The sequence below is a fragment of the Phoxinus phoxinus genome (assembly GCF_949152265.1).
Source record: "Phoxinus phoxinus genome assembly, chromosome: 2".
Lineage (NCBI taxonomy): Eukaryota > Metazoa > Chordata > Actinopteri > Cypriniformes > Leuciscidae > Phoxinus > Phoxinus phoxinus.
In genome coordinates this window covers 45360892-45380898 of record NC_136877.1, presented here as the reverse complement: position 1 = coordinate 45380898, position 20007 = coordinate 45360892, and the positions used below count along the sequence as shown (strand labels likewise).

The 20007-nt window shown below is 37.4% G+C and overlaps 1 protein-coding gene across 3 annotated transcripts in view; it reads left to right on the top strand.

Annotated features, from left to right (window-relative positions):
• Nucleotides 1-20007, top strand: part of mllt3 (MLLT3 super elongation complex subunit) — a 57803-nt gene that overhangs the window by 21533 nt on the left and 16263 nt on the right. For all 3 annotated transcript variants that reach the window (XM_079600063.1, XM_079600061.1, XM_079600062.1), the window contains exons 3-7: nt 12524-12606; nt 12749-12892; nt 15053-15091; nt 16596-16724; nt 19308-19886. In XM_079600063.1, coding sequence (XP_079456189.1) covers nt 12524-12606; nt 12749-12892; nt 15053-15091; nt 16596-16724; nt 19308-19886 — 974 coding nt within the window. The remainder of the gene's footprint in view (nt 1-12523; nt 12607-12748; nt 12893-15052; nt 15092-16595; nt 16725-19307; nt 19887-20007) is intronic.

Below are 20007 nucleotides of genomic sequence, written 5' to 3'. Positions count from 1 at the left end.
CGTCTGCAGTGAATGCTGAACAGACCCGCACACAGAACGAAGTACAAACGGCACTAGTGTCAAGGCTCACGCTCGAGTGAGGGCCTCAAGCAGCTGTAATTGCAAGCAGAGCCGCTCTTGACTACACACCAGGACGATTTTCACCGCTCGCTGGAATTCAACCGAGTGGACTGTTTGTTGAAAAGCGCAGAGGGAGAGGGTCATCGCTCGTTGTTTCAAGTTGGCATCTGGGGAATCTTTACTAAGCTGGGCGTTTTCCATGACCCACGGTGCCTTGGCACTGCCGAAATGCATTTGAAAAACATGCCTTGAAAGTGAGCAAAAGATCCAGGGTCAGTTTTTCCCCTTGTTTTGAATTGCGTGTTTGAGAAAGCACAGCTGGGAAATGGCAGGCTGAAGTGTTGCTCCATGGGGGCAGGGTACTTGAGAAGCAGATGTTAATGCGGTGGTTTTGGATGATGGGGGTCTGAAGAGAGCTTTTCTCCGTGCTGAATCCCTCGTTTATGCAGGATGACATGTTCAGGAAAACAGGCTACAGTGTATTCAAGCCATGTCCTGTGAAAATGATGAATGAGAGTGAACCACCATGCCCAAAAGAACCTGAGACCTTGGTGGTTCTTTGACATTCAGTGGTTCCCATGCGGTAGGTGTCGATTTACACCTTTGTGTGTGTGAACACAGTGGTCCCATATGGCAAACTCTGCAACGAGACCACCTTTATGCATGTCTAACCATTTACATTCATCTTTTTACTTGGGGAAAACAATTCATATGTAATTTATATTGGGATGCACAGTATATTGGTACAATTTAGCAGTTATTGGCTGATATTAGTGATTTTTAATTTATCCACATTGGACAATTTAGGATATTTAATAGTAATGCTCCTTTCTGCTATTTTTACATTTCGATTACCATTGCCGTCACTTAAAGGTACACTGTGTAGGAATTTCTCCCATCTAGCGGTGAAATTGTATTTTGCATACAAACGAATAGTGCTCTCTAGCGCCTCGCTTTTTCAAACGCGTGTTGCAACTACGGTAGCCGTTATGTACCAAGAAGCTATGACAACATGTCTTCCAAAAGCACTTCGAGTTTAATTATACGTTATGCTGCCTATAGACGAATCCGGCGAAACTACCGGAAGTAAGCGGGCGCCATAACTGAGCTGTTGCTGGGTAGCGTTGCGCCATTGCCTCCTATTGGTTTAGTTGCAACTTGCGTCCACTGGAATAAACAGCCCGCGATTTACGACTGTCACTAACGTGTAACTTTTATAATGTCGAGTGGGAAAACATGTTCCGTTATCAATTGTTTCAATGGCGGCGGTAAAATTTCAATTTGGAAGAGTAAACGTTGTGAGTTACATAAAATATAATAAATATGTAATATAGTGCTCAGCAAAATCTCCTCTCTACACTGTAAAAAAAATTGCTGCGATTATTTAGCACAACTTAGAATCCAACATTGTTTCAACTTTAAAAAGTATGTGTTCAAGCTTGACTTAAAATATTAAGTTTAGTTAACTTTAGTTTAGTTTGGTTAAGTTGGATATTTAAGTTATCTCAACAAATTTTAACTAATCGCAGCCACATTTTTTACAGTGTATAGCTATTTTTTTCTATTCAATTAACATGCTATGGTCATTAAATGGCTTTCCTGAGCTAAATGTAACGTTATGTGACACTGTTCTGCTGTTATATTGACCTCTTTCCATGTTTAAAAACACTAATTTGTCGATATTATGTATACTTTCTAGCTGTACCTTACCCTTGCCTTTTGCAATGTGAAAATTAGATAAATAATGGACACAAATGAAAAACAGGAATTCGTTTATTTGATGTCATTCATTTATTTATTGTTGCCAAATGGACAGATCTTTTTATAGTTTCCTCGTTAGCTAACGTTAGCCTAGCTAACATAGTTATTGCCAAGCTATTTTCATAAATAATCTGTAAGATCGTTTGTACCTTCATCAATGACTGGAGGCCACTGTCTAACATCATCAACCCAACAAGTCATTCTGCCTGGCTGTAGCTGTCTATATACGAAAACGCATCGTGGAAACGCGTTGAGGTAGACTAGTGCTTTTTGTCCCTCGCTGCAATTATAGTTTTTCAAGATGGCAGAACGATATGGAAACCTCCTTGGACTTGCCCGTCCCATGTAAATAAAGATAAGAAATTATTCGCTTACGAGGATAAGTCAGATCATTGGCAGAGGTAATTTTACACCAATGAGGTCATATCTATGAATAAAGACATTGATTTTAGCTAATAAAAAACTACACAGTGTACCTTTTAATGTTCACTTAAAGATAATATTTAAAAACACTCTTAAATGAAGTAAATCTCAAAATCAATATCCATTTTTCATACTGCACATTGTAATGAATTCTCTTGTGGCTTTTAAAACGATTAATTTTAGTATTTAGTTTTAATATGTTTAGACAAAATTGGTTTTAGAATTTAGAATTTTAATATCTGCCAATTATCAGTTATCGGCCATAACATGAAGATAATTATTGGCTTATTGGCCAGATTTTTAATATTTGTCCATTTAAAAAAAAAAGTCTGCAGTGCCTTTAGACAGTACATATATAGACCAAACCTTCTTTCTCACTGACTGTGTTAAATTATGCACAAAATTGGAATCTCGCATAAAACATTTGCGAATAAATCAGCGTTTCCATCACACGTTCAAGAGAACTCAATCGTCACTTTTTGGGGAAATGTTTCGCAAAATATCTGTAATAAAAATGGAAGTGGCTGCAAAAAAAATGTGACTACTTATTTTCCCCTCCATCATAAATTACTTGCGTCTCAGAGCGCACGGATGAAACACAACAAACACTGTCATGTTCTCTTGCGTGCGTATGCTGGTGTCTGTGAACAATCCTGTGAGACGCTTCTGACTCAGAGATTTCAGAATGATCAAACCAACATTTGAGATGCTGTGCGATGAAATTGATCCACTGGTTAGTCCAGTTAGGCAGTCACGTGATTAATTTTTTTTGCTCATCAAGGGATTTATTTGGTAAATGTGTTTCCATCATAGTTTATGCGCATGTCGTCTTATCAGATAAAAAAATGTATCTGCCTCAATTGAGTGCATAGCCTACTTATTTTATGTGCATTTTTATAACATATGCACATCTTGGCTTTTCCATCCAGCATTTATTCTTTTTTTTTTATGCTATATGCCAAAATGTGCACAAAAAAAAGGATAATGGATGAAACCGAGCCGGTGATAGCAGGACAGACATCACTTATGCAGCTTTAGTTGCGTTTTATTGGTTTCCTCACAACCTCTTTGTCATTTTCGTAAATTCTGCTTACAGGTTCAGGCAGGTTGTCTTAAGCTGATAGTAAGCACATATTGTGTTTGGTCGACCGTATGAGAGCTCTGTCTTGAACGGCTAAAGACTCACCACCTCAAATGCTTTGTTGTTTCTTTCATCGCACTAATTCTCCAAACCGTCCAAATGAGGTTTAACCTCCCATTTAAACCAGCAGTGCACTGCCTAATCTTTTTCAGTCCGCATTCTCATGGCACCTGCTAAAACCTAATATATTTGATTGGAAAAAGCATCTAACAATGCTCAAATGCTGGCTAATGATATCCGAGATTTCCTGTAGTAATAAAAAGAGGCGAGGTCAATTCAAGCACTGTCTGGAAGTCAGTGCGGGACGGGTCACCATTACTTTGAGTATAGCGGTAGGGTCTTACCGAGAGTTTGGCTGCTGTCAATATTGCGCTCGAGTCTGGGACCAATTATGGACCGACCCATTTCACATCACAAATGATTTGTTATTCCAGGTCAGCCAGCACTCTAATGAAAATGAATGGGAGGATTTTATGAGTCTTGAGTCACAGCAAGGGCACTGCGATCGCAAGCTACCGCCGTGTCTTTAATGAGGCTGCGGCCACCTCAATGGTTCTGGTCCTTCTTGCTGAGCAAATTAAAAGATTCAGGAATACAACAGTTAGCTGTTGTGACAACTTAATGCTACATTTGTCGCACTTAAGCTACTGGGTTGATTAGCTCCGAATGCAATCGCCTCAATAGTCCAGTAATCTGTGAAGCATGGTGACCTTCTGACTTAGGCAGGTGATTATCTAAACTGTGGAACATATTGTGCAGGTCCTCATTAAGCTTGCCTCATATAAAAAATAAATTAATAAATAAATAAAAAATGTATTGGCTTTCCATAGATTTGAATCATGGTATATGCCTCCACTGTCTTATTTAATTAAATGTGAAAAAGCAAGAATGCAAGGGATAGAAGTCTGATTTTCACACTTTCACAATTTTATTGGAACATTATATTGGAACATGCAATATTATAATGTTCACTTATTTCTTCATATGACATTGACAGAATATATTTAGAATGACTAAACTTTTATTAATAAATGAATACACTTTTATAAATACATTATTAAACTTTTATTAGTAAATTAATAAACTTTTATTAATAAATGAATAAACTTGTATTAATAATTAAAATATTGCAATTATTTCCTATTTTTGAAATAATAATATATTTGTAATTAATCATAGTTTCTGACATAAATGTATAAATATTTGTAATTTAAAATAAATGTAAGTCATTTGGAATTTGCCTTCATGAAAGCATAATTTTAAAATATTTGTCTAAAAAATATGGGTTTGTTCTACAGCTGGTGGACATTGCTCTCTATGTAAGACATTGCAGATGTGTTCTGGGTAATGCATACAGGGCTTGCATTAGTAACACAACTTCTTTTGTGTCTGGCTGCACTGATTTGATTTTCAACAGTAAATCCCTGTTAATAATTTCTGGGTTACATTTTATATTTTATCAGCATGAAGGGGGATTTATGGCTTGAGCACTGTGGTTTTGGCCTGGGTTGAACCCTGTGCAGGTGGTCCGCTGGTAAGTGGGATTGTTTATGCTGCAGGTATATCGTTCTGAGGAGTCTTTAGGTCAGATATGAGATTGTAATCTGAGACCAAGTGAAATTCTCTTCCCACAAGCCCTTCGTGTTACCATGACTGGATATTGTGGAGAAATGTACTAGGAATCAGTAGTGTTTGATTGGACTGAACCGTGAATTATAATTAAATCATACAAAGTTTCTGAAGAGACACTTGCTTTATGTGATGAACAGATTGAATGTAGGCTTTTATTCACATTATAAACTTTGATCAGCGAACATAAACAGAAGATCAACCGAACTTGCTTGACGTGCGAGAATGAACCTCATTGGTTCCTGCAGAAGCTCAAGCGTGATGCGTAACACGAGAATGAACCTCATTGGTTCCTGCAGAAGCTCAAACGTGATGCGTAACACGAGAATGAACCTCATTGGTTCCTGCAGAAGCTCAAGCGTGATGCGCAACACAGGATTGAACCTCATTGGTTCACGCACATCAAGCGAACATGCTTGAGCTTCCGTTTACCACAACTGATGTGTGTTTTTATTAATGATTATATGTGAATAAAAGCCTAAATTCAGTCTGTTCATCAAATAAATCAGTCTCTTCAGAAAATTTGGACTAAACCGCTTGATTCATATGGATTAGTTTTACAATCACTTTATTAACTTTTTGAAGCGTCAAAATGTCAAGTTGCGTAGGTATCACTGGAGGGACAGAAATCTCTCAGATTTCCTTAAAAATATCTTCATTTGTGTTTCGAAAATGAATTAGTCTTAATTGTTTGGAATGACATGAGGGTGAGTAATTGATGAGAGTTTTTGGGTGAACTCTCCCTTTAAGGATTCTTTAAGCAAGGCAATGCAGATTAAGTCGGTTAGTTTAGGCAGACTGACTGTGCTGTGGTTTGAAGTGTCTTTTTGTTGCAAGATTCTTTTTTTCTTTTCTTTTTTCCTCTATAATTTGGCTCAGTGTCTTCCGGCTGCCCCTCGTTATGACCCAGTCTCAGGAAAAGGGCAAATGCATTCTGACTGGCATTGTTTTATAATTGGCATGCTGTATGTGAGTGTGTGTGTGTGTGTGTTTGTGCAAAGGAGAGAAAAAACTCTTCTTGGCCTTTTTCAATAAAAATTGTGCAGTTCATTCTCTGTTCTGGTCCTGCTGTAGCTGTTGGCTGAGTTCCTCTTGGAGGTCAATGAGTGTATTGTGCACTTCACTCCTACAGTCTGTCTAGTGCTTCACTCCTACAACCCCCCCCCCCCCCCCCATCCCCCCATCCCCTGTGTAAAATGACCTTTTCATCTTAAGCAAAAGATCTAGAGCTGAGATAACAACCAGACAGATTTCAAGTTTAGTTCTGTTTTCTTCTGAGGTAGATCTACTTTATCCTACATCCTCACCTTTTTCTAACCTGTATTCAGCAGGTAGTGTATGACGTTTCCTAAGGGTAAGTGTGGCAGATAAGGGGTTTCCATGAGATTTGAAATGTTTTACTGATTTCCAGATTGGAAAAAGTGGGTAGTTTACACGCAAAGTGTCCATAGACATTAATTTTTATCAACATCAATGTTTTAGGTTAAAAATGTATAAATGGAAAACACACACACACATGTGTGTGTGTGTGTGTATATACAGTGCTATGCATAAGTTTAGACACCCATGCTAAAGTTGACTAAAAAGAGGAATAAAAAATCATCTTTTGGAAATTGATCTTAATGCCTTAATTTAAAAAAATAGGAAAAATCCAACCTTTAAGGACAACAATTTTCTTTGTGAATTAATAATGTATCGTAAATAAAAAAAAAATCTTCCTTAAAATACAGGGTGCATAAGTTTGGACAACCCTATGTTAAATTCCCATAGAGGCAGGCAGATTTTTATTTTTAAAGGCCAGTTACTTCATGGATCCAGGATACTATACATCCTGATAAAGTTCCCTTGGCCTTTGGAATTAAAATATCCCCACATCATCACACACCCTCCACCATACCTAGAGTGGCATGGAGTACTTTCCATAAGATCATCTCTCAATGCAAATCAAACCAGCTGTTAGGCTAACTGAAATAAAACCATGCCAATCTCTAGGTATGGTGAAGGATATGTGATGATGTGGGGCTATTTTAATTCCAAAGGCCAAGGGAACTTTATCAGGATGTATAGTATCCTGGATCCATGAAGTAACTGGCCTTTAAAAATAAAAATCTGCCTGCCTCTATGGGAATTTAACATAGGGTTGTCCAAACTTATGCACCCTGCATTTTAAGGAAGAAAATGTATTTATTTACGATACATTATTCATTCACAAAGAAAATTGGTGTCCTTAAAGGTTGGATTTTTCCTATTTTTTTAAATTAAGGCATTAAGTTCAATTTCCAAAAGATGATTTTTTTTATTCCTCTTTTTAGTCAACTTTAGCATGGGTGTCTAAACTTATGCATAGCACTGTATATATATATATATATATATACACATACACACACACACACACACACGTATGTATGTGTGTGTTTTCAGAAGTCACAATTTTCTTTAGTTTTTTACCATCCCTGCAGTTTTATGTAACACTGATTAAATTGGTAATACTTTACAACACTTTTAATGCATTAGGTATCATGACCTAACAAAGTATAATGTTACATTTTTTATATTATTCATTATTATGAATAAACATGAATTCATAATGAACAATAGAGTGAGAGTTTATATATATATACCCCCAACATTCTTAACAGTAGGGCTTCTGCATTACATTATTTGCAATAAAGTTCAACTTTCTTGTTAATATTAAAGTTTTTTTCAAGTATAAATATTTAGTTTTGTCAATAAAGCTACATGCACAATTAGTATAAATGAATTAGTATAATTACTACAGTTTTGAAATGCAGCACAATACATGTCATGTCAACTTTCCATGGCCTTTTATGTCAAATGGAAATTTTCAGCTTAGCCTATTTCTAATCATAATAAATAATACAAATGTTCCTGGTAATTTACATTTAGTTTATTGTGGAGTTCATAGTTGGCATCACTGTGTGATTTGTTGCCTGAGTAAGAGGTGTGTGTGTGTGATATTTTAGCCCACGACATGCAGTTTTGCATGGCTAGCGTGAAGACTAGCCTACTTTTTCTTTTTTTTTTTTCAGAAATTTTTATGAGCCAATCACCTTAATGCCAAGCGGCACTCCAAACTCACACCGTTGGTTGAGCCAGAAGTTGATGTTTAGAGTACTGTAGTACTGACGTATTTTTGTAGGCCAACCCAGAAGTCGGCATCACCCTGGTTCCCTCGACAAAAGCCCAATAGGATTTTTCCATTGGCTTTTGGATTATTGCAGGAAATAAGGTCTGCGACTAACAAAAAGCTTATGATTCTTACGCACATGACCTCAATGTCACCATCACTAAGCTGCACAACTCTTTCCATCTTTGTTTGAAACATTTTCCCTGAAAGTTCGAGAGTTATAATAGTTTGCTAGAGCGCAATCATAAACCCAAACGAGGCTGTGAAAGCACTAGTGAGCAGATTTACCTGTTCGGCTGATGACGTTTAACATCCCAGACATCCTCTTTAGTCCCATTTAGCCACTGACTTGGGTAAAGAGGGTATTACTGATGTATTGTATGCGATAGAATAAAACGTAAAAATGTCTTCTTGAGTAGGGGTGGGCGATATATCTGTAGAGATTTGTCAACCGGTAGAGATTTTGGACTATCGCCTCTATTGCGTTTACGCTCACGTGACATTGCTGTGCTGCGCGTGTTTTTAAAAACAAGTGATTTTAAACTGTTGAAGCACAATAAGCAGCAAAAGACAACTCATTTGGCTATACTCGCGCTGTCAGAGAGACTCGTGCACTTGAAGCTTAGAGCTCTTGAGTCATTTTTGCCGCCTTATTGGGCTTGAACGGTTTAATACACATGCTTCATATCATCGTAAACACAGTCATTTATGTCTTAAGTGAATGTAAACCGAAACGTAAAAAAAAAATGGATGTGTGACAGTATATTGGATCTGTGCATTCGGTCTTAAAGTGACATCCATGTCTCTTAATGTTAATCAAACAACATAGAATCTCTCACTGCTCTTCAGTTTAATAAGAATTTACTATATCGTTGTTGTGAAATAAAATTGCTCATATCGTGATCTAAGAATTTGGTCATATCGCCCACTATTGAGCTTGTGTTCAGCACAGACCTTATTTAACCAAAAGCCCATTCAAAAAACACATTGACTTCAGGACGATGGACACGGATGTGCTAAAATGCAAACTCATATCCAGGTTTTAGGCAGTGTTTGAAAAGCACAACATGGCCACGGTTTATTTTTGCATCGACTTTCAGAGGTGACGCTAAATTAATACAAAATGATGCACTTGTCCTAAGAAAGAGTTGCATGCTAAATCTCCAAAATACTGTAAGTGTGCCTGTCTGAGTAACTGCAACAAACAAAAAACCGAAGCCTCCCGCAAGAGCATATATATACCACTTGAGTTTGGAGAGTTATGCTTGTTAAAGTGTTTTGAATAGCTAAGAAATCCCACACAGGAGAGAAAGCATCTTACAAGCAAAACACCCTATAATAGTTTTCTCTCTTCTCACTGCCGGTGGCGGGATCGAATGAATGCACCATACTAAACAGACCCTTTCAAGAGACGATAACTAAACGTGACCCGACACGGCAATCAATCTCTGTAATATTTGTTTAGCGGACGCTGTTTTGGGATCCGGCGACCTTAGGCTTGAGGTCAGTCATCGTCTAGCCATTAAAGTCGTCCCATAGCCTGAGGGGGGGAAGGGGATCAGTTGCTATTACAACCTCAGCATGCCGATTGATGTTGAGCTTTGTCAGTTTCCTTCGAGAGCAATGCTGAGAAAATGACGAGAGCTTCTTGAGTTTTTCCACTACCTGGTTGAACTAGTTATTTTCGGTTCAGAAGAAGACTTCAAGGCTATGTTTTAATGTATACCATACATCTTTTAAACCAATTAAAAACGTATCTTTGCTGCCTAAAATTGTGGAGACTCTTTTCAGCATTTTTTGAGAACCAAATCAGCAACATTTGAGAATTTGAGGTTAATTATCAAACAAAAACGTATTTGTGAGACAGCAAGGAAAGAACTAGTTCCTCTTTTTATTTCACGTTGTCTGCAGGTGTCCTTGTATCCATTAACGCTCAACAGTACATGTTGACTAATTGGTGATGCTGTTAAGAAGCTCTTGTGGGATTTGGAGAACGAGACAAACAAGTGTTCCCCTGGGACGTCACCTGACCTAAACTGGGTGTTTATCCTGAAGTGACTAATTGGGACCAAGCCTGATGTTTTTTCTTTTGTACCTTGAAGTGCGTGTGCGCGGGCATGTGTGGAACACACACACACACACACACACACACACACACACACACACACACACACACACACACACGCACACACACACAGATTCTGTGTAACAAGAGTTGACACAGAAAATGTATTCACTGCTGAGGTTTGGTGTTTTGAGATGATTATGATGATGATGAATGATTTGTGTAAGCAAAACTAAATGTGCTTTGGCAGTTTATTATTTTTATAAGTAGTGTCTCTTGATGAAGGCCATAAATTAAAAATAACAAGATTGAAGCGCATTGTTTTTATGTTGCACAAAGGAGTTGGCCATAAAGACATATAAATAATGCAGTTAATCAGGGAAGATGTCACACACGTTCCAGGTCATTTAAACTGCAAGTCTAAACACTAATAAGTTCCCTTGAGAGGCAATGAACCTTTTTATAACGCCTCCCTGAGACATGGGGGTGATGTGGAGTTTATTGCAACTTTTCACCATATATTTTTTACTTGGCAATGAAGTTTAATGTTCACAAAGGGTTAATTATGTATAAAGACAATTTGTTTAAAGTTGATTTATGTGTGAGATATATATTTTTATTTCTGATGGATCATGTGACATTGAAGACTGGATTAATGGCAGCTCAAATGGGAACAATATTACTGTTTTTACTGTATTTTAGATTTAAAAAAATGCAGCCTTGGTGAGCTCAAGAGACTTCTGTAAAAATACTTGTGTATGTGTAATAAACAATATAAGAATATATATAATATATACTGTTCCTCCAGTGATGCTCATGCACCAGGTCATGAGGAATATAATCTCATATTGCTCTACCAGGAAACACCTAATATGCCTTTTTGGCTCGTATAATGTTGCTTGAATAATAACAATGCTTGATTTGAATATGTAACCTTTAACACCTCAGATTTATTTCAAGAAATGTGCGTGTGAAGCTGTGGAAAAGTGGGAGTGTTTATGGTGGAAGAGGGGAGACGAATGCAACAACAAATGCACAAAATTCTTATCATCAGAGAATACTAATAACTATCATAAACGCATCAAATATGTTTTGATAAATTATTCTTAGAAATGTCCGCATTAGAGCTACTGATCTACAGGTAAAACTCAATTTTTTTTAATATTGTGTAAAAGTTAATTTATTTCAATAATTCAACTTAAAAGATGAAACTTATATATTATATAGACTCGTTACATGCAAAGTGAGATATTTCAAGCCTTTATTTGTGATATTTTGATGATTATGGCTTACATCTTATGAAAACCCCAAATTCAAACTTAGAATATTGTGAAAAGGTTTTCATAAGCTGTAAGCCATGATACACATATGTGCTGGTTTATGTTTTGAGCACTAGAGTATGTGAAATATACGTCCATAACTTGAAACACGCTTGCTCCGGTCCAGATATGAACTGTGATCCGCGCTGCGAGTGTTAAACTCAGAAACCGCTCTCATGTTGGTACATATGAAATATAGTTAGTCAAATATTTCATGTGTTGAAAAAAGAAAAACATGACTGCTCTGACCGCTTCATGGGGAAAATGCAAAAAACACTTTTGCTTTACTGTAGTTGGAAAACATGCGACACGTGTCCGAACACAAAGCTGAACAGACAGAGGTCTTGTCACATCTGAGTTCTCTGCTGTAATGAGATCTCATGCGTAATACTGCGCAGTGATTGGATTAGAAGAGTTTATTCTCATGAGTAATGTGGAGAAAAGCTCAGAAACTGATGACATGGAAAGTACTCTCCAGCCACGGCAGCCAATCACCACTCCGAGTCCGAATGAACGCATATACCTCACTTCATGACATTGTTTCTTGTTAAACCGGCAGAATGAAATGGCCCCGAAACACGCACAAAAAATGACTTCCCTTAATAATAAACATTAATGAGTGTTATTGTTGTTTTCATTGATGTGCGACACACTGTTAACATAACAAATAAAATGTGTAATTGGGTTTTATGATCCTCAAGTAAATTTCATTATTTTCTTTTGATGCATTTGCTTAATAAAATGTCTTAATACAATTTATGTACATTTTATTCCTATGTAATACCCACTTTACAAAATGCACTCAAGCTATATTACGACTAAAGGGGTTGCAAGCATGGTGTTGTACAGTCCCTAACAACACCCTATAGCCATGGTTATATTCATAATGCTCCACACCTATTTGTCCCTTATTGCTTAAAGTATTGGTAATTTTTCATGCTACAATTTAACTAACAGTCTCTCTCTTTCTCTTGCAGTGTGTAAGGATCCACCATATAAAATTGAAGAGTCTGGATACGCTGGATTCATCTTGCCTATTGAAGTTTACTTTAAAAATAAGGTACTGTCTTTTGAGCAAAACGGTAATTTGTGAATATTATCCATATAAACAAGTGCATTTGATCTGTTACATACATTTGAAACCAATTCAGACAGCATTGTGACGATGTACATTGGGTAATATTTTTGTCACTTTTCACCAGGAAGAACCAAAAAAAGTGCGCTTTGACTACGATTTGTTCCTGCACTTGGAGGGCCACCCACCTGTCAATCATCTCCGGTGTGAAAAGCTCACGTTCAACAACCCTACTGAAGAGTTTCGCAAGAAGCTGTTCAAGGCCGGAGGGGTACGTGACTAACTTCTGGGTACAAGATGGGCGGGTCTTTAAAAATATATATATATTGGAGTGATTTGCATAATCAGTTCCTGAGCTAATGTACGTCTCAAAGATGGTTGAGAAAACATTTGTATTTTGTAACCATTTGCAATTACTTGGAATTCATTAGTTGGAATCTTTTAAATCTCAAAAGGTCAAGTCACCTTTATTTATACAGCACTTTATACAATACAGATTGTTTTAAAGCAGCTTTACAGTGATAAACAGGAAAATTATGCATTTTGGCTTTTGTTCAGCTGAAGTCAGTTCAGTGTTGATTCAGTTCTGTTGTAAAGCTCATCAATTATTGAATTAGTTTCATCTATAAAGCAGTTCTGCAAAAAATTATGTTATCACCCAGCTCAGTTCAGTTCTCATACTACAGCTTCAAGTACAGTCAGATCAATAATATTGTTGTTGAATATTAAGGGTCCCCAACTAAAGCCCCTTTCACACAGAGATTCCGGAAAATACACGAATAGAGTGATAAAGTGATAAAATTTAGATAATTTAGATAAATTTAGATTAAGATAAAGTGACCCGGCATTTGACCCGGGTTCGTTTGATTTTGGTTCATTCACACTTCCAGTGATTTTCTGGGATCAGAGAGTGCGTTTAAATCCCGTAAAGACACGTGACATCGATGTGACATGTAATGTCTCCGCAGCATCTTAAGTTTGCTTATGAGCTGCGATTTCTCTCTCGAGAAACCACGCTTGTGCATTTCTCTCTCTGATTCGATCATAAACTAGCGCATTACGTACTGTATCATTAGCTGGCGAACGATCCCGGCTTCAGCGTCATCACTACGACACGGCATTGATTACGGCTTTTGTTCACACAGCGCGCGTTCCGGGACTGATACCGGCAATATTACTAGGTCCCCATCCCGGCATCGATCCCGGCATCAATCCCGGGTCGTGTTTGCGTTCACACAGAAGCCGTTCTGACAATTTCCCGGCAATTTCCCGGGATCAACGTGCTGTGTGAAAGGGGCTTAAGCAAGCCAGACAGTGGCAAGGAACCCAAACTCCATCAGGGGACAGAATAGAGAAGAAAAAAATGTTGGGAGAAACAAGATTGTTATAAGAAGTTCTGGTTGACCTCATTTATGCAGCCTAACAATAATTTAACTGTTTTGAATAATATAAATTGATAATGTGTTGTGTATGCCAGTTGTGTTTTTAGTCTAGATTTAAACTGACAGTGTGCCTGCTTCCCGAACAAGGCTAGAAAGACTATTCCAGAGTTTGGGTGCTGGTAAATCAGGTGTTCATTAGAAAAGATGTTCATTGCATTGACTAGTTAGTTAGCCCCATGTGGTTTTACAATACATGCCCTCTGTTCACAGGTGAAAAATGCTAGGATATACCTTGCTGCTTGTCTGTGCTAGCACTAGCAAAACAGTCTTCCAGAGATGAAGGCCAATGTCAGGCAATCGGTCCTAATGGAATTACTGTTGCCATCAACCAAGACAATAAGCAACTTTACAAGATTTGATTTGGCTAGTCTTGACACGACCATCTATCACTACAGGAAACTTGAGTTATCTTTGGTCCTCTTCCAGAGGGATCCACAAGCTTTTTATGAATCAACTGGCTTATATTGATTCGTTTTGTTGATCTTGGACACGTTTTGATGTTCCACCAGCATTCGAAAGCACATTAGTGTGGATTAGCCATGAACTGGGACGCTTTTACCCCTTAAGACATATTTAAAGAAATTATTCTTGTGAGGGCCCTCTTTGTAGTTTTAGTTCGCCGTCTCTTGCCTCATTCCAGTAATTCAAATGTTTTACGGCTGGGGGTATGACAAAATCTCCTCTGGTGCTTGTCTGGGTTACAGATGAAGCACGGCAGGAATCGAAAGAGTTTATTGGCAAACGGCAGTTGCGCGGGAAGTTGTTTTAATTAAGAGAGCAATATCAATTTAGCGAGGTGGTGACTGAGAAAGGTCCTTTCCAATTTACCTGATTGTTTTGGCTGTTGAAAGGCATTTCGTCATTACATCAGGCTAGGAGTAAGCAGAGTGCTGCTTGCCAAAATGTGTGTTAGAGAGTGTTTGTTTGTCTGTGGTGGTTCGTGTTGATTCATAGTCAAGACACTAATATCTGTACTTTGTCCTTCACAGCAACGGGATCCTCACAAAAGATCTTCAGAGGACTCTAAAGTAAGGACAAACTCAATTTTCAATGTGTTCAAAATCATATTTCTCTATTTTTTTGGCTGAATGGCAATATACAATATATTTCTTGATATGTTCTACTTTTTTTTTCTCTATTTGGTTAAAAAGGCCATTTTTTTGTATTTATTTTGTAAAAAAAAATGTTTTTTCCCCATTCTGCCCGATGTTGTCCAACAAAAATATTGAAGGCTATGAAAACAAATATATAATGAATATAGTAAGGCTATTTGCAAAAAAAAAGGTTAAAAATGGTTTCCCCATGAAATCAAGATTGAATTTGTTTGGATTTCAGTATGAATATGTTAGTCTTACTGTTATCAGCTAGTGTGCTCCAAAACAATGACAAAATTTGCATTTAGAAGATATAAGTGTTCAAAACTCAGTTTCTCACTTACGTCAATACGGATCAATGATTTTGATGACATCACTCTGCACTTCAGCTTCTCATCAGATTTTCTGTCCAATCAAATGCTCTCTAGATTCTGAAGCTCCGCCCCCTACATTATAAATAGCCGTTGAAGCTGCAGATAAAATCGGTCACTTGTTCACAATATTACCATTTTCTATATAGTGAATGGCACGTACTGTAGTGCACTATAGGAGGTAGGGAACGATTCAGACTGTGTAAATATGCTTTCCGTTGGGCCGAATGAAGTCTGGCTACACGTTAGTGTCACTGACCAGAGACACGATAGCACCGAGCGGATCAAGCTGCTTTAAACTTATACACATTAATTGTATCTTACAAGATATTTTGAAGCCCTTAATATAAAGCTTGTCTCGTGTTTAGTACAAATTGGATTATGCATTTTCTTCGCAGCAGCTCATTCTGTGTCCTCCGCTATTTTTCAGATATACAAACTGTATATCAATATAATGGTATTGCCTTATCCTATGTCATTTATGACAAATATATAAATATATTCTTCAAACTCAATAATTCTGCTCAGCCCTAGTTTAACAGAAGTTCCTTTTGAAGTTTACCGTTTTAATTTTTTACTGCGCACTTAATGTAATCTTCAAAATACATATATACTGAATATAACTTTCCTTTTCCTAGCTTTGTGTGGAAAAACAGGCTTTTTGTGTACAATGAAACATAGAAGCTCATGTCAGTAAAACACAAAAATAACTTATTGTAGCATACACTAACAATCGAAAGTATTACTACAATAACTACTTTCTTTTTTAAATATATTTTAAAATGCGAAACTTTCAGCATCATTCCTCCAGTCTTCGGTGTCTCGTGATCCTTCAGAAATCGTTCTAATATGCGGATCAATGTTGAAAACATTTGTGCTTTGTTGTGGAAACCGTGATACATTATATTTCAGAATTCTTTGTTGAGTAGAAAGTTCAAAAGAACAGCATTAGAAATCTTTTGTAGATCTCTATTGAAATAGCAATCTTTTACAGTCACTTTTAATCAATTTAATTCATCCTTGCTGAATCAAAGTATTAATTTCTTTCATTGTCTTTCATCTCTTAGGTAATGGTAATGCAGGAGGGCTCCACTTCTCTGTTCGGGCAGCATCTAAAGCTGCCCACATTACCCAGCAGCTCATTAACATTGACCTTCTCTGATGTGAAAAAGAGCAAGTCTTTCCCAGGGTCAAAGGTGAGTGTGGATCTCCAAGTTTGAGCGTCTGAACTTTTGAGAGAACTTCGCATGACTCCCAGTTTCTCCAAGGAATCCTGCCTAATCCTGCATATTTGGCAAGTTGAAAGACGTTAGGGGCAATTTAAATCCAAGGATTTTAGAGATGTGAAACTTGGCTTAAGTCGAGCATTTCTTGGCTGCTGAGAAAGCACATGCTAACATTCCGATGACGTAAACGAACTCGCCAGGTGTCCCGTTACAATAGCGTTCTGTATGTGGCAAAAAATTTCTTAGGTACAGAGTACTTGTTACTCATGCAAGTAATAACTAAAATTTGCATACCGTATTTTCCGGACTATAAGTTTTCATAGTTTGGCTGGTCCTGCGACTTATAGTCAGGTGCGACTTATATATCAAAATTAATTCATACTGACTGAGATGAACCAAGAGAAAACATTACCGTCTACAGCCGCGAGAGGGCGCTATAGTTGGCGGAGTTGTTCAGAAGCGACACCGAGGAAGAACTCAATGGATTTGGTGATGTGTGGAATGAGGTCGCGGGAGATTGGTGAACTTGCTTACTTTAAAATAAAGTGTAACCGATTCTTATCTACACGTTTACAGTTATCCGACACTTTATTAAAATGGCATTTCGGACTGATTTTACAACAAAGGAAAACAGTCATTTAAAAAAAAAGAAAAGAAAAAAAGAAACTAATGCCTTAGATGCTGCAGCCTTTTATCTTCGCATCTATTAAACCACATTAGCCGTAATGCTAGTAAATCTTGCTTGACTACATACCGCCACGTTTCTTTGATTTAGGTTTATTTTTAGTCTCCTGTGCAATATCACTTAGTCGCTAAGCAGCTTGTATTGTACGCTAGCTCTTACAGTGCAGTTACAAGAGTCCCCGGAGCACATGGAAACCGTTCCCAATCCAAACAGGCGCTTGCGTGTGATGGATTACTGACAGATCAGGGGTCGCTCACAGCCAACCTCCCCTGCACTGCTACACCGGTCGCTTTAGCAAAAACAAAAACGACAATCTGCGCTTTGTTGTCCTTCTCCACTTCCTCCACTTAATTCGATGTTATGGTTGAAGATTTTTTTTGAAGGTTGATTGATTGCCGACCATAATGGTTGCCTGAAAAGTCAACCTTTATGCAAACCTAGAGTTTTCTTGGAGAAATATTGCAAGCGTTTTGGCACTAGGCTTTAATAGCACTAAGAATTATTTTCATAATCATGATTCAGATTTTAAATATAGAGGTTTCTACCTCTTTGTTTGCTGCCAAAATGTACTTTAGCATGTCCATTATAACTGATTGAAGTCTAAATACTTTTGACTTTTTAACATTGCTGTCTTCTAGACCATTTAAAAGGACTTTTTAAAGCCAGTTTCAATGTGTTTGCAACACCGTTTCAAATGGGAGAAAAGGGTTTCGTCCATTTCTCGTAAAAGCTGTAGCAGATATAACAAAATAAAAGATGTTTAGGCAAGGTTGGAACTCCCTTTCTGTCTAGACTGCTTAACGACGTAACTGCACCAATGACTTATTGACAGGAGCTAGTTAGCTTGAAGATAGGATAACCCTGTCATTAAAGTCACCGAAAGGCTTGTTGCTTCGTCCCCAGGTTGCCTCCCAGATAGCTCTGAGTTTGCCCTTCCCCCAGTGGTATTATTTTCCGGATCATGCTGAACAATTGTTTATGGAAATGTTTCACATCACATATGGGTTTGATTGTTTGCTCGAGCACACACATTGTTTGTCGATTTTTAATGGTTGGAAAGTTCAGTATTTGAATATCTATAGCAGTTGTTAATGTATTGTTCTTCATTTCACTAACAAAAAGTACAATTGTTTTTTTTTACCATGTAAATAATACCATGGCACATTAATAAGGAATTATTGGATACACTACTGTTCGAAGTTTGTGGTCGGAAGAAGTCGTCTCTTATGCTCAGCAAGGCTGCATTTATCTGACAAAAATACAGTAAAAATGTAAAATATCTGTTTTCTATTTACATTTATTTTAAAATATTTTTATTTCTGTGATGCAAAGCTGGATTTTTTTGCAGCCTTTGCTACATTGCTGCTTTTTATCAATGTTGAAAACAGTTGCTCTGCTTAATGTTTTTTTTTTTTTTAAGATTTGTTAATAAATAGGAAGTCAAGTCACCTTAATTTACAGCATACAGTGCTTTATACAATACAGATGTTTTCAAAGGCACTTTATAGGGATAGACGGGTAAACAATGATTCAATGAACAGCTTTTATTCGCAGAAAGTTCAAAAGATCATCTTTTATTTGAAATAGTAAAGACATTTATAATGTTACAAAAGATATGTCACTTTTGATCAATTTAATGTGTATTTGCAGAATATAAGTTGTAAAAATCCAAACTTTTGAACCGTAGTGTATATTAAAATACTATTATACCATCACTGTAAAATGATTTCACCATAGTAGTTTTAGAAGTGTTTTTTATTTTATTTTTATGGTTGTCCCTTTGGATACAATGCTTAACTACTTAATTAATCTTAGACTTCAAAGTAATTGGCTATATCTTTCCTAATATTGTCATATTCTCTTTATAGGACGGGTCCAAAAGCACCAGTGCTCTTACAACCACAAACAATATTAGCAGCAGCTCCCTCAAGCTCCACAAACCGGCTAAGGACCACAAGGACAAGCCTTCCAAAGACTCAAAGGAGTCCAAAAGTGCCTTCAGAGATTTCAGCAAGGACTCTGGAAAACTCTCTAAAGAGTCCAAAAAACCCAAAGAGAATCAACCAATTCAGGAAGCTCGCACCGTTCCCCAAATGGGATTTAAGGAGCCCAAGACCACGACGAAGGAGCCGCGGTCGTCTGAGATTAGCTTCTCAAGCTTGGGACAGAGTAAACGCCGGCCTGTTTTGGACACTGAAGGCCATGTTACCAAAAAACAGAAAAGCAGTTTTTCGGAGAGCTCGCAAAAGCAGCAAGCGTGTCCCACCTTGCTACAGCACCACCATTCGGATAAAAAAGTTTTGAAAGACAAGCCGCAAATCCGGCATAGTAGGTTACAAAACAGTGAACTTTCAGAGAAGAGAAAACCGTTAGCGTTACCGCCCTTCCAGGATGTGTTGGACCCGCATGACTCGGACATGGACGACAACATGTTCACAAGATCAGACGTAAGTGAATTTCCAATCATAATACGTGTGCATAACAATATGAAACTCAGTTGGTCAGTTGTCACTTAAATCGGTTTTGTCGTTTCTACAAACATTTGGTGAAACTCGAATTATTGAAATA